The 13,683-nt window shown below is 41.3% G+C and overlaps 1 protein-coding gene across 3 annotated transcripts; it reads left to right on the forward strand.

Moving 5' to 3' along the window:
* Positions 1-641: 641 nt before the first annotated feature.
* Positions 642-13,533, forward strand: MYL5 (myosin light chain 5). Of its 3 annotated transcripts, none has more exons than XM_034773158.1 (7): positions 642-1,102; positions 5,432-5,539; positions 7,039-7,114; positions 8,571-8,675; positions 11,226-11,304; positions 12,907-12,955; positions 13,359-13,533. In XM_034773158.1, exons 1-7 carry the CDS (start codon positions 1,073-1,075, stop codon positions 13,458-13,460), a joined length of 549 nt encoding a protein of 182 aa, XP_034629049.1. In that variant the 5' UTR covers positions 642-1,072; the 3' UTR covers positions 13,461-13,533. The 3 variants fall into 3 exon arrangements, with proteins under 3 accessions (XP_034629049.1, XP_034629050.1, XP_034629048.1); XM_034773159.1 differs by lacking the exon at positions 642-1,102 and adding an exon at positions 1,119-5,135; XM_034773157.1 differs by lacking the exon at positions 642-1,102 and having other exon boundaries at positions 5,147-5,539.
* The last annotated feature ends 150 nt before the right edge of the window (positions 13,534-13,683 follow it).

A 13,683-nucleotide genomic window follows, 5' to 3' on the forward strand; every position in this document is an offset into this window, starting at 1 on the left:
CCCAGAGGGACATTTTCTTCTTTCACTCATGACTGCTGTTCTGTGCCAGCTATAGTGGCTCTCAACACTCATTGAAGGGGACAAATAAGCAGGTAGCAGGGCCTGAGTGATGGAAGAGATCAGTGTCTTAAGGGCCTAACTAGCTCCTACTACTTCAGTTGACTGCCTGTTCTCCTCAAGTGGGTTCAGGGAAGCAGCAGGAAACAGGAAGCTCCCTGAGAAGCTGGTGTTAATCAGTCCAGGCTCCTGGGGGTTCCTAGAGAGGTACATAAGAGGCTCCTCCTCCTCTCTCTCCCTGCAGCTCCTGCTGCTTTCTGTTATTCCCTCTCACCTTTTCTCCTGCCTGCCTGTTATGTCTCTTGTCCTCCTTCCACCAACCCAGCACTCCACCATCTCTGTGCATCTAGAGCAGAGAGAATACATATGCACCAGCAGCAGACAGAATTTTCTACACTCTGGGTCCTAGTGGCGCCCTCCTCCCTCCAGTCTGGCACCTGAGGCGGCCGCCTCAGTTTGCCTCATGGTAGGGCTAGCCCTGCCTCCTCTGACACCCCACATGGACAGACTTACACATGCAACTGACACACACACACCTCATACCCTTGCCACACGCACACCAGAGTCCCACCCCAACACAACACACACACACCCCCCGACGCTTGCACATCTCACACCCACACACAAGCTCTCTCATGCCTCCACATATGTGTCACACAGCAGTTTTGAGCATTGGGCTTGCAGACATCTCTGCCGTTTAGCACATTTTACCCAGGCCCTGAATCCCATGGAGGCAGTGGCCACCTCTGCATTGCTTATCAGTCACTCCCCTGGGCACCTCTTCTGTGCAGGGAAAACAACAGAGGGCTTGCATCTGTCAGATGGTGTGTGCGCGCCAAGGACACGGAGTGCAGGGTCCTGAACCCTGTGTGGGTTACAACCCACTTACTTCATGGTGTGTGCAAATAAGGATAGGTGTATTCATCACCTATACACAGAAGGGTATCACGTCACATAAAATCACCAGATTTCTAGAACTGCGCCTGCAAAATGGCTGAGAAATTACATTACAGAAATGGTGGCCTCATGCAGTAACAACCAGCAGGTATTTTTTATTCATTTATTTCTATTTACCTCTAAACTCCTTTTATTCCATATGAAAGAAATTCTAGGTGACTTTTTAAAAAATAAAAATAAAATAAATATATAAAACCTGTTCCTGCAGCAGCTCTCTTAGCTTGAATTACCAAAGGTGTGATGACAGGCTAAAACAGTTAAGCTCTATTCCAAATGCCATTGAATCTAGAGGTGCAGATGAGTGAGAAAATCAGAAAAGAATGAAACTGAATGTATTGTCTCCAACTTGAAGAAGAAGTACTGTATGAAATCCGTCTATAGACATTTTTATTTAAATGACAAACAAAACACGTTTACAAGTGTTTCCCTTTGGTGCCTACTCCTGCACTGTGAACAACTAACACAGACCAGCATGGCCGGACAGGATATCATTAATGTTAATGGGATTCCTCAAGAATATAAACACCTGTGGTACTAGAGTCCAGTGCAGAATTGAAGTATAACTTACATATAGTGGAAGGCACATGTGTATTATAAGAAAGTGTAGTATATTAGAATTTTTTTTGTGTCTTAGCACTACACACTATCTGTGAGAGAAGCAGTCTCTCATCTCATCTCTTAGTAGCAGAGGCAGCTGCAAGCACATTTGCTAATTATGCTGTATTCTGATAGTCTCTGAGGGCCCTAGTTTAAGGACTGGTGTGTTATCTTTAGATTTTGTCATTCCATGCTTCCTGCTGATCCAATGTAAGAAACTATTTTTAAATAAAGGACTCTTATCATCTCACTATACATTCTTAGAATAGCTTGAGGGAAAGCTAGACTGATTACATAGTTCCTTGCACAATTTCATACTAATTATGTTAATTAAGTACAGATAAAAGCAAAATGTCTCTCATTAACAGTTACTTTGGATAGTTTATATTTGCATTTTAAAAAGCTTTATCCTGTGATTTCTAGGGAAATGTTCAGATAGCTATATTAAAATATACAAACCCCCTACAATTATGCATTTATATCCACAACTTAATTCTAGATTGTTTCAAGAGGCTCTAATGCGTGCTGGAATTATATTTTAAAATCCTCTTTACGCCTTTTTGTTTGCCTTTTTCAGTCCACGGCTATCATCATTTTAATATTTTCTGTGCAATGGGTTCTGAAAGTCAATTAAACAGAATAAGAATGAATTAGCCCTTTGCTGTGAGGCACTATTGGAGTCTTGCCTATTAGAGTTCCCATCTTCAATACAGCACAAGTTAACCATACCACACATAACATTTCTTCTCCTTTGTAAGCTTATGTCTTCAACCTGGCTGGAAGTTTAAGCTGTTTTTTCTAAACTTCTTTTACTTATGTTTATTTAAACTAACCTGAGTTTAAAATGGAGGCGTCAAATCACATTTTTGCAAAACAGAAATTTGCAACCTATTTGTGTGTGTAGGGGGGCAGTGTATGTTATTTACATAGTTCCTTGCTCACTTTTGAAGATAATTCAAAGGTGAACAAAACCGCAAGGGAGCAGCTGCATTTTCCCATGGTGGTGGCAGCAGACCTGATTTTCTATTGTACTGCACCCTTGTGTAGTCATTCTCATGGAGCACTGGTGTAGATGACAAACAGCTTCAGGGCAATGGAGAATCAGGTTCAGCATTTCCTACTTCTGTCCCGTAAAACAAGAACAAAATGGTACTTGATGAAATTAAAGCGCAACAAGTTTAGAAGGGATAAAAGGAATGACTGCTACACATAATGTAGAATTAAGCCGTGAAACCCTCTGTCAGTATTGTTGCAACAAAACTTTTAAAAGATTAGATATTTTTATAAATAGGAATGGCATCTGTAGCTATATAAACTAGATTATCAAATCAAAGAGCTCTCAATGAATCAAGGCATAAACTGGTCACTAGCTAGGTTCAAGAAGAAATATTCCCCCCGGGGAATAGATTATGTAGTTAAATGAAAGCACAACAACACATCTTTCTCTGATGCTCTGCCATAAATCACTGAAAAAGAATGGGCTAGATGGACAATTGATCTGTTACTGTATGACAATACCTATGTTCTTCACAATGTACACAGCTTAGAATGTCCTGTTATAAACCGCACCCTGGATGTACTGCAACTTTGGTAAAATTCAACTTGTGTTTTTCTCCTGTGCTCTTGGGAGGCAATCCTCAGTCCATGAACCAGCCTGGCTGCAGGGGAGTCATGTGGGGAAAAGGGGAGCTTGTCCCTGTCACAAATCTGCAGAGCTGCTAGGGGAGACTACTTCAGCCCTCCTCGAGACAAGAGCTGTGGAGCATACACACAGAAACCAATCCTGTCACCCCACCACCCTCAAACATCCCATCCTGAGTGATCATGCACATGAAGCCTCTAGCTAACTCAATTCCACAAGATTCAGAGTGGGAGCCGTGTTAGTCTATCAGCAAAAAGAACAGGAGTATTTGTGGCACCTTAGAGTCTAACAAATTTATTTGAGCATAAGCTTTCGTGGGCTAAAGCCCACTTCATCGGATGGCCTTTAGAATCCACCCCCTCTATGGAACAATGGAACTGCACTGCCGCAGAGGCAGGGGCCTCGCAGAACATGAGAAATACTGATATTCACAGTACTGCTTTTAAAACCTACTGACAAAATATTTAATAGAGCTATATAGCTTTACTGATATCTTGAGAACAGAGCACTATTCTTTTCCCCCCACTAAATATCAATACTAAGTTTCCAGTAAAAATAAAGTTACTGGCAAAATTAGGCAAAGGTCAAGTTATGTATAAAAATATCCCACAAAGCACCCACTGTAATGAGAGGATATGGATAACTCTCTAACCAGTAATTTAATTATTTCCCTCACTTTTAAATATTTGCATGCATAGAGTTGATGCACTATTTTGATTTCCAGAGTGTGTTGTGAATGCTAACTAATGATAATATAAAATGAAATTCATTTAATTAACTGACATTTCACAGGTAATTTCACACTAGGCTGAGTTCACTCAAAAAGCTTGGAAATGTGAATTGCATTTATCTTTTATGAAATGATCAGTTCAGTTGAATCATGATTCTTTTATTTCTCACTTTGAAGTTGTTTCACAAAACACACTAACCTCTAATAGAGCTATGACTGAAATTGTCAGAGCATGTTTTTTAATGACAGTACTATATTTTTGAGCATCGAGGGTAGTGCTAGAAATGAAGTTATATAGTTTACATTTAGTTATAATTTTGTATGTCTTAAGATCATTTGTATATTTGCGTGTTGTATTTGTACAATTGGTATGTATTTTGTGTACCGATATGTTAGTTATATGAGAGAAATGGGAGCGGCGCCTTCAAAAATATGGTTGGAGCAGGTGGAATGGGCTCTTGGAGGGACATGTGAGCATTGTGTGCTCTGTGTCGAGAGGTCTGCTTGTAGCTTGGTAGGGGGGAAGGCTTAATTTGGAGGAAACTCCCCATCAAAAAGTCAGAACTCAAACAACAATTAAGTTCTTCAAAAATAAAAGTCCTCATTGAAGGTGTATGCCATGACGTGATTATTTGTTTCTGATAGCACCCGCAGCAACTTGCTGTATCTGTAAATCAACCATTCAAAAGACAAAGAATGCAATACATCTGAAGGAGGAAAAGGGTAACATTTTTCCAAAATAATTATTTTTAAAGTCTTTTAAATCCCATATCTCTGCAATTAAGAGACACATACATTTAGGAGAATCCAGAGAAATTTACCATTACTGAGTACAGCTGCTATGCAGTGTTATGTATAGTAACATCATAGTGTGTGTGCTACCATCACTATTTTAGCTCATCACCAGTAATCTAGACAGCAGATCACTTAAGGAGATTTCAAGTATAAGCAACAGTTGTTTATCCACTAGAGACCAGGGGATATGTTGGAAGTCTGTCCATGTATGGAGCAGGTCTTGTGAGCCAGAAGTTTGACATCTCCTTTGGGACATGCTAGCTGCAAAGATGAACCCCTCCCCTCCCTAGGAGAGGCACTTTATAAAGTAAGATTCCCAAAGACAACAAGGCACAGCAGCTCTCTCCAGTAACGATGGTAAGTTCAACCCGTGTGGGAAACCATCGTTCAGGTGGGAGACCAGGGCATTTATCTGCATGATACTCCTAGGAAAAGTACTATGGTTTGAAGGAGTGCATTGTGTTTGCAGTAATTTTGAAATCTAAAGTATGAATGTTTAAGAGTTGTATCTTAGCAAAGAAAGAAAGTTTTAATTTATGTTTTGCTGATCTTCAAGTATTAATTGGAGTGTGTATTTCAGAAGAACAACGGAGTAAATGATATGTTTATTCTTTCCCAGTGTAGATCAAAGTTATTCTTTCATCTCTTTTCAGGCTAGCAGAAAAACCAAAAAGAAGGAAGGTGGTGCCAAACGTGCTCAGAGAGCGTCTTCTAATGTCTTCTCCAACTTTGAGCAGACGCAGATCCAAGAATTTAAGGAAGTAAGACAATATAGGAGGCATATATATATATATATATATATATTTGAATAAGACTGGTCACAGGTACAGAGTTAGGACCATATAAGATCTCTCTCTCTCTCTGCATATATATAGTTGGGTTACATATAATTAGGGACAGGTCACAGGTACAGAATTGGGACCTGAACTTCTCAAAGGTTGTACATGTTCAGAAATGGGGTTCTAGCCAGCTTGTTATATAAAGCACATTCATGACTTAGAGTTAAACAGGATGGGATAGATTCTGGTCTATGCCTTTGGTTTAGACCCCTCTCCACATAATATGAGGATATCCCGTGTCTTTGTCTCTGCCAAAGCAACAGTTCATATCGTGTGCAGTGGTACTTAATCTCTGGCTTCAGCAATGCACTTAGCTCTTGGTTGGGAGTAGTCTTGTGCTGTCTTATCTCCACCAGAACAACCAGAGCACAGATCAATCACAAAGGATTTTCTATGGTACCTTACACATGGTACCTGATGTTACACCAGGGGTCAGCAACCTTTCAGAAGTGGTGTGCCGAGTCTTCATTTATTCACTCTAATGTAAGGTTTTGCGTGCCAGTCATACATTTTAACGTTTTTAGAAGGTCTCTTTCTCTAAGTCTATAATATATAACTAAACTATTGTTGTATGTAAAGTAAATAAGGTTTTTAAAATGTTTAAGAAGCTTCATTTAAAATTAAATTAAAATGCAGAGCCCCCAGATTGGTGGCCAGGACCTGGGCAGTGTGAGTGCCACTGAAAATCAGCTCACGTGCCGCCTTTGGCACGCATGCCATAGGTTGCCTACCCCTGTGTTACACACAGTGCTCAGCAAGCAAATATGGAGTGGGGAAAGGCAGACAAGCCAAGAAACAGGTGTCGCGTGCACCTCCTCACTGCCAGCAACAAGAAAAAGTTAAGGAACAGGAAAGAGTGTTAAACAGAGTCATAGTCACAATATAATCTGAGTGAACAGACTCAATATAATATTTGTGTCACATTGTTGTATTACTATGCAATGAAGCTGAGATGCAACAACAAAACACAATGTCTAAACATCAGTGTGACTGTCTTCTGGTTCTCAAAGTCTGTTCAATGATCAGCAATTCAAAGTGAGTAATATTGTTCTGGAAAATATTCAGCACCCTAGTATAAGAGTTGGTTTAAAAAGAATTCATACTCACTTTACACTTCTTATTAAAAGAGAGGGATTTGCAGTTTAAAGTATGATTAAGAGACAAAACCAAACCATCACTTTTTAGTAAGTAATGAAATGAAAAACTGAAATATGACAAGTAAAAGCTTAACAGGCTGGGCATACACATTTTTCATGTAACTTTTTACTAAAGAATGTGTATTTACTGTAAAAATAAAATAGGGAAATACAGTTCCCTCTCAATTCAAACTTGTATTGAACACAGGTATACATGAAGCTTTTCTAAAGCTACAACTGATAAAAACATGAATATATTATATGTATATTCATTCTTTCATGTAGGCTTTCACCTTAATTGATCAGAACAGAGATGGATTTATAGATAAAGAAGACTTGAAAGACATCTATGCTTCTTTGGGTAAGTACACTAGAGCAGAGATATACTTTGCTAATGTATACTTACTCACTTTAAACTCGTAGTTGTAAGTGCCAAGTGGTGGATTATTTAACACTGTAAATATTTGAATTTGTAGACCTAATAGAGACAGAATATAACCAGAGTTCCAGAGACCCAACCCCTTTTAACTTTGGAAGCAGGTGGGATTGTAAACTGAATTCCAATTTCGCAGTTTGCTCCTCTCTCTATTAGGCCAAATCAGCCCCCCAGAACTCAAACAACCTTGAACTTTAGGGTTTTAAAGTCGAGAGCCAGGCTTAATTTCTCTCAGAATGAGATCTGTTAGACAGTAAATAGTAGGGAAGCATCCTGATGCAAATGGCACATGGTATTTTCCCAAATAAAAATACATTACAGTATTCTACAGTAATTTCTCCAAACACTGTATCAGGATTATGCTAGTGTCACACTATTAGTGCAGAAAATTGAAGGTTTCTTTTTAAAGTGTTGAAGTATTTTAGGACTATAACTCCCACATTTTCAATAATATTTGAGCTCCACTAACCCAACCTTAGAAACCTGCCGTTTAAAAAAGAGTAAATTAATATATTTTACGGCCAGAAGGGACAGCTGTGATCATCTGGTCTGATTTCTTGCATGACACAGGCTACAGAACCTCACCCAGTGATTCCTGCATAAAGCCCATAACTTCTGGTTGAGCTAGAAAGCTATCCAATCTTGATTTGAAGACTGCAAGTGATGGAGAATCCACTGTATCACTACCTAAGTTGTTCCAATGGGTAATTACCCTCACTGGCAAAAAATATCGCATCTTCTAAATTTGTCTAGCTTCAGTTTCCAACGATTTTTCTGCTAGATTAAAGAGCCATCTGCTGTAAGGAGGAAAGTCTTATGAAACTTGCAAGCATGTATTACCTAAAACCAGTCCATTTTGCATGCTCTCCCTTTAAGCCTCTTCTGTTTTTTTCTCGTTTACACCTGCAGGTCTGGTTGGTGGTCACGCCTCCATTAGTGGTGCCTCATGTATACATTTTCCCCATAATTATCCTGTAATTGGAAGGAGTGATTTGTACAGCCATACAGCTTTATCAACTCCTTTTGACAGATTTTTGCAGATCTTCTTTTCAGAAGCCAACAACAGCTATTGAAGTCCATCCCCCACCCACTACAAAGATTCCCTTCATTTGGCCAAGGCTGACTTTGTAGAGCATTAGAAGTGCTATGGTTCTAAAAGTCATTTAAAGAGCGGATTCTGTTTAAAGAATTGTAGAAAGTTACAAAGCAAAATGAAGAAAAGTGGAAAGCTGTATTGAAATGGTTCAAGTAGTTTGGGGGGCAATCATACAGCTAGTACGTGGTAGGAAAGGTGCCTAGAACCAAAGACAGGTGCTTTGTCTATTATAACTCTAAATAGTATGGGTATTTGTACACTGAAAGACCTTTTCCTTTAATTTAGGTAAAACAAATGTAAAAGATGAGGAGCTAGAATCCATGCTCAAGGAAGCCACTGGACCCATTAATTTCACAATGTTTTTGAATCTCTTTGGAGCAAAGTTACTTGGTGAGTTTAATACGATCTATATCAGGGATGGGCAAACTTTTTGGCCACATCTGGGAATAGAAATTGTATGGTGGTCCATGAATGCTCACAAAATTGGGGTGTGGGAGAGGATGCGGGCTCTGGAGTGGGGCTGGGAATGAGGAGTTTGGGGTGTAGAAGAGTGCTCCGAGCTGGGACTGAGGGATTTGGAGGGCGGGAGGGAGATCAGGGCTGGGGCAGAGGTGCGGGAAGGGGTGCAAGTTCTGGCTGGGGGTGCAGTCTCTGGGGTGGGACTGGAGAGAGGTTTGGGGTGCAGGAGGCTGCTCCAGGCTGGGATCGAGGGGTTTGGAGAGCAGGAGGAGGATCAGGGTTGGGGCGTGAGGAGAGGTGCAGGCTCTGAGCGGTGGCTCCCGGAAGCAGTGGCATGTCCCCTCTCTGGCTCCTATGCGGAACCACAGCCAGGCAGCTCTGCATGCTGCCCCATCCACAGGCACCGCCCCTGCAGCTCCCATTGGAGCACGTAGGAGCCGGAGCGGGGCCATGCTGTAGCTTCTGGGAGCCACGTGGTGCAGCCTCCAACCCTGTGCCCCGTCTGGAGCGCCAGGGCCGGGCTGAGCCACGTGGTGCAGCCCCCGACCCAGCGCCCCGGCTGGCGCGGGGTAAGCCCCAGACCCCGCTCCCCAGCGGGAGCTCACTGGCCGTAGGTTGCCCACCCCTGGTCTATATAGACCGTTATTGAGAAGTTCCTTAGGGCATGTGTATAATAAAAGACGTATGTCAATATCAGGTAGACTTAGAGTCACCGCATCCTCCCCAGGAGCACTTCCACCGACAGAAGAGGGGCAGTGTGGGGAGCTGAGAGCCAGGGCTCAGCTTTGCACAGTTCCCCGACACGGGCTCTCAGCTCCCCACTTCCAGCTGGGGACGGGGGCAGCTGCCTGGGCTTCTCTACTCCCCACTGGGAACCGGGGGCAGCTCCCTGAGCAGAGAGTGGGGCAGGCACAGCCAGTGGGAGCAAGGAGCTGGGGGCCGCTGGGCTAGAGCTCCCCGGCTGTCTCGTCAATGTCCTGGCCATGGAACTATGACATTGACAAGACAGCCACCAGCTCATGTGAATAAGGCAGTGCAACTACATGGACATGAGCCCTGGGCCTTTAGTGGCGGTGCGGTTATGTCAGGGCAGGAGGGCACTTACCTCGGCCGGACAAGGCTGTAATGTGTACACTGATGTAATTAGGTACGAAAAGCTGCCTTACATCAACCGAACTGTGTAGTGCAGTAGACCAAACCTTAATCTGAACGTCCCATATGTGCAGTTCCTTTTTGAAAAGGCTTTAATCATTTACTTCAACTTTACTGCTCATAGAACGTTCTTAAGGTTGGTAATTCTGAATGATAGTCAAAGCTCCCCTGCATCAGAGACCTGATTAGGTATTTGTCAATTAAAATGTCTAGGCACGTAGCAAGAGTAAGTCCTTACTCCATGGCAATTATGACGTGTATTTGAAAATGAAATTAGGGATTAACATTGACGTGGTCCAGCTGACATCTGCTAGAGAGAGTGTTCTAACATGAGCTCCAGTTTTTGCTAGTAATTCTTTAAGGTTTTGTTTTTACACTGCCTGCAGAGAAACCTCTGTGAAACTTGTCATGCCGTTTCGAGACCCTGGCAGAGCTTGCCCAGCTATAGCGATGGATCTGACTTCTCCAGAAACTGTCTTGCCATGCAAAACTCTCTCCAGAGCAGACCCATCTATCCCCAGTGTTGTTTCCTGGCTGCCACTCTGCTCTGTTTCCTGGGGACTTCGTAAAGCCTGTCAGGCCCTCCTCCCCGCACCACACTTTACACCAATACAACAGCTATACAGAAATAGATAACAGTAGCTGGCTTCTCAGCACTTTTGAAATATCTAACCAATTATTTAGACAGCTAACGATGGACTTGAGGCTGTTTTTAGCTATCTATTTTTTTTTTAAATTTGGCCTTGCAACTCTAATTTTTATTCTTTTTATTATTAATTGACACAATAGAATTGTCTCATATTTCTTAGGATTTCAAACTGATTTTCAAAATAACAATGTAAGTATATTGTTCCCTGACTGCAAATTATACTACTGCCTGCTATTGCAGAGCCGGCTATAATTCAGTGAAGTCAGATTGACCACTAAACATGTCATTTCTTAAAGGACCCTAGACTAATTTACATCTGAGCAGACATCAGAAATGAAAAGGTGACCTCCATTTGCTGTCTCAAAGAGGAGGTATACGCACACCTACTATTCAGAAGAGGCAGTCTCACCCTCTCTTTTAAAAAAAGTCTTAAAATTTTCACTCCCCCTTAAAATTGCTCAGTCAGCTCCATTTATTCCAACAGAATCCAAATCTGTTCTCTCATTTTTTCCTCCTCAAGCACACCTCTATAGCAATCAAATGCTGTTACGTGTAGAGACAGCACTTCCAGTACCATAGAACCATTGTACTACTGTGCCTGAGTACCGTTCTTGTGAAAGATTCCAACCAGGGGGAAGTGTGTTAGCAGCTGGGACACACTGGCATGTTATTTTCTGCAGGTATGGATGGGGAAGAGACCATACTAAACGCATTCAGAATGTTTGATCCAGATGGTAAAGGACACATTCACAAAGACTAGTAAGTTTACTTCTGTGTTTATTATCAAGCCTATCAAAAATCACGATAGTCACATTATAGTAGGCAGTTGAGATCTAAGTACACCTCTATCCTGATATAACGCGACCTGCTATAACATGAATTCAGATATAACACAGTAAAGCAGTGCTCCGGGGGGGGGCTGTGCACTCCGGTGGATCAAAGTAAGTTCGATATAACGCGGTTTCACCTATAACGCAGTAAGATTTTTTGGCTCCCGAGGACAACGTTATATCAGGGTAGAGGTGTATTTTGGATTATATTGAGTATTAACTGATAAATTAAAAGGTTTATTCCTTCCTTTTTTCAGCTCACTAGCTTTATAATTTTCAAATTACTACATATTGTTAAATTAATAAAGTGCACGAACAGAATGCAAGACGAGAGTAAATGACTGACATTGTAATAATGCCCAGGAAGATAATTATGGGTGCTTTTCCCCACTAAGCAAAGCAGATACCGTTGAAAAACCTTATATTTGTCAGAAAGTTGTGTTCCACACATTTGTACAAGTGGACAACACTGAAAAACTGTTGTATATTGAGTGACAATAAAACTATTAAAATAGTTTTCCTTGAGGGATAAAGCATGGCAAGTGTACTTTCCATTCTCCTCTCTAGGGAGCATGCCAGAGACATTTTTTGTTTTTTAAATATTAGCCTGCATATTTAAGCTGTTTGCAGAAGCAGCATCTTGAACTTTTTTTTTTTTTTTACTGATCGTGGGCTTTGTGGTGTATAAACCTGAGACAAGTGAACTCCTCAGTCCCTCCCTCTCCTCCACACTGTATCACCCCCACCAGATCCAGATCCAGATCCTCCTTTACATCCTTCTTAATTCTGCGAAGGGCAGTAGCATGACTCTCTAGGGATGCTTTCCAGCCAGATGCACCAGTTCTCTTCTTGCTCCAACATACAGGTGATCCTGCCCTATCCCTGCTAGGGCTTGACTGCACACAGATTTGCACCAATTTAACTAGATCAGTCTACCTAGTTAAACTGGTACAACCCCAATAAAAATTGCTATAGCTGCATGCTTACGTGTTTAGATCAGGATAGCGCGTGCCTGTAAATTTACCAATATTAGCCAGGTTTAAACCAGTCTCGGAATAGCCACACAACATTGTACTGTTTTAATTAAACTGCTATTAAATTGCTCCGTTAGTTAAAGCATTACAGCTTTGTACGTAGATTGGCCCTAACTCCAAACCTACAGAATGAGTAGAGAACAGCTGATGTGGAGTGTTAGGACTCATTCTGAGCAGGAAATAGGGCAGGACTCTTGCCCAAAGGACACTCGCTGTCCTTCCCAACTGGTACCTCCAGAGCTAAAACCACAACTGAACATGTGCAGGTGCTATCCAGTTGGGAACTAGCCAGCTGTCTGAGGGGAAACAATTTAACAACACAGTAAATAGAATGGTAGTAGCGAGTTTTTTTCTGCAACTTAAAAATTTTTCAAAGACAAGGTTGCAAAATAAAGTATTCTAGAATTATTTCATTGTGAGGAACTGTGACTGTGCTATCCTTACTCTGACTTAAAGAGGCATCTAACTAATCTTCTCTCTGTGTCTGTTTTAACTAGCTTAAAACGCATGATGATGACACAGGCTGACAAATTCACTGCTGAAGAGGTTTGTATACTACTGTATCTGTCACTCAAGTGCATGTTGGTATATAATAACAGTTGCTTCCTAGAAAGGCAGCAAGACTATTCTGTTATATAAGTTTAAAATAACCTCTTTTGGATAAGGGAAATGAGTGTTTTGAAATCCTTTTACTCAGTGGCTTTAGGAATTACCACTAACCCATTGTTACAACATTCACATTGCAGAGGCCTACTGAATTACTAGCTAACAGAGCATCATCTGTTTCAAGCTGTTAAATGCTCTCTATTAATTTTTCAAAATAATTCAGAAATAAGAATGAGTAAGTGGCTGCAGATACTTGCTTCCATGCTGGAGTTTGAAGTTGAAGGTTGCTAAAACACTGCTTTGGAAAAACATAACGTTGTTCTTTTCTTTTAATGCTATACAGATAGACCAGATGTTCAAGAGTTCCCCTATTGATGCAGCAGGAAACTTGGATTACAAGTCTTTCTGCTACACTATCACACATGGAGAGGAAAAGGAAGAATAAAGAGCGCACACTTGTTAGTTGCACTAAATTCTCACATTGGGTTAATAAATAAAAAATGAACTAATTTTTTTTACCCAGCTGTAGTGATAACTCAGTTACCTACTGCTCATGCAATTTAAAAATAGCTATGTCCTAATCTCCATTATTTTGGAGGGCCCCTGGTGAAAACTGCATCTTTTACCATGCTTTTGCATAGCAATAGTTTTGGTTTTGTGCTAACTCC

Source organism: Trachemys scripta, chromosome 6, assembly GCF_013100865.1.
Source record: "Trachemys scripta elegans isolate TJP31775 chromosome 6, CAS_Tse_1.0, whole genome shotgun sequence".
Lineage (NCBI taxonomy): Eukaryota > Metazoa > Chordata > Testudines > Emydidae > Trachemys > Trachemys scripta.

Excerpts from the sequence above, each read along its gene's own strand:
- MYL5 (XM_034773157.1), top strand. The coding sequence starts at position 5,375 with ATGATATGTTTATTCTTTCCCAGTGTAGATCAAAGTTATTCTTTCATC. Across the intron at positions 8,676-11,225 it reads CTTTGGAGCAAAGTTACTTG|GTATGGATGGGGAAGAGACC; the intron begins GTGAGTTTAATA and ends TATTTTCTGCAG. Across the intron at positions 11,305-12,906 it reads GGACACATTCACAAAGACTA|CTTAAAACGCATGATGATGA; the intron begins GTAAGTTTACTT and ends TGTTTTAACTAG.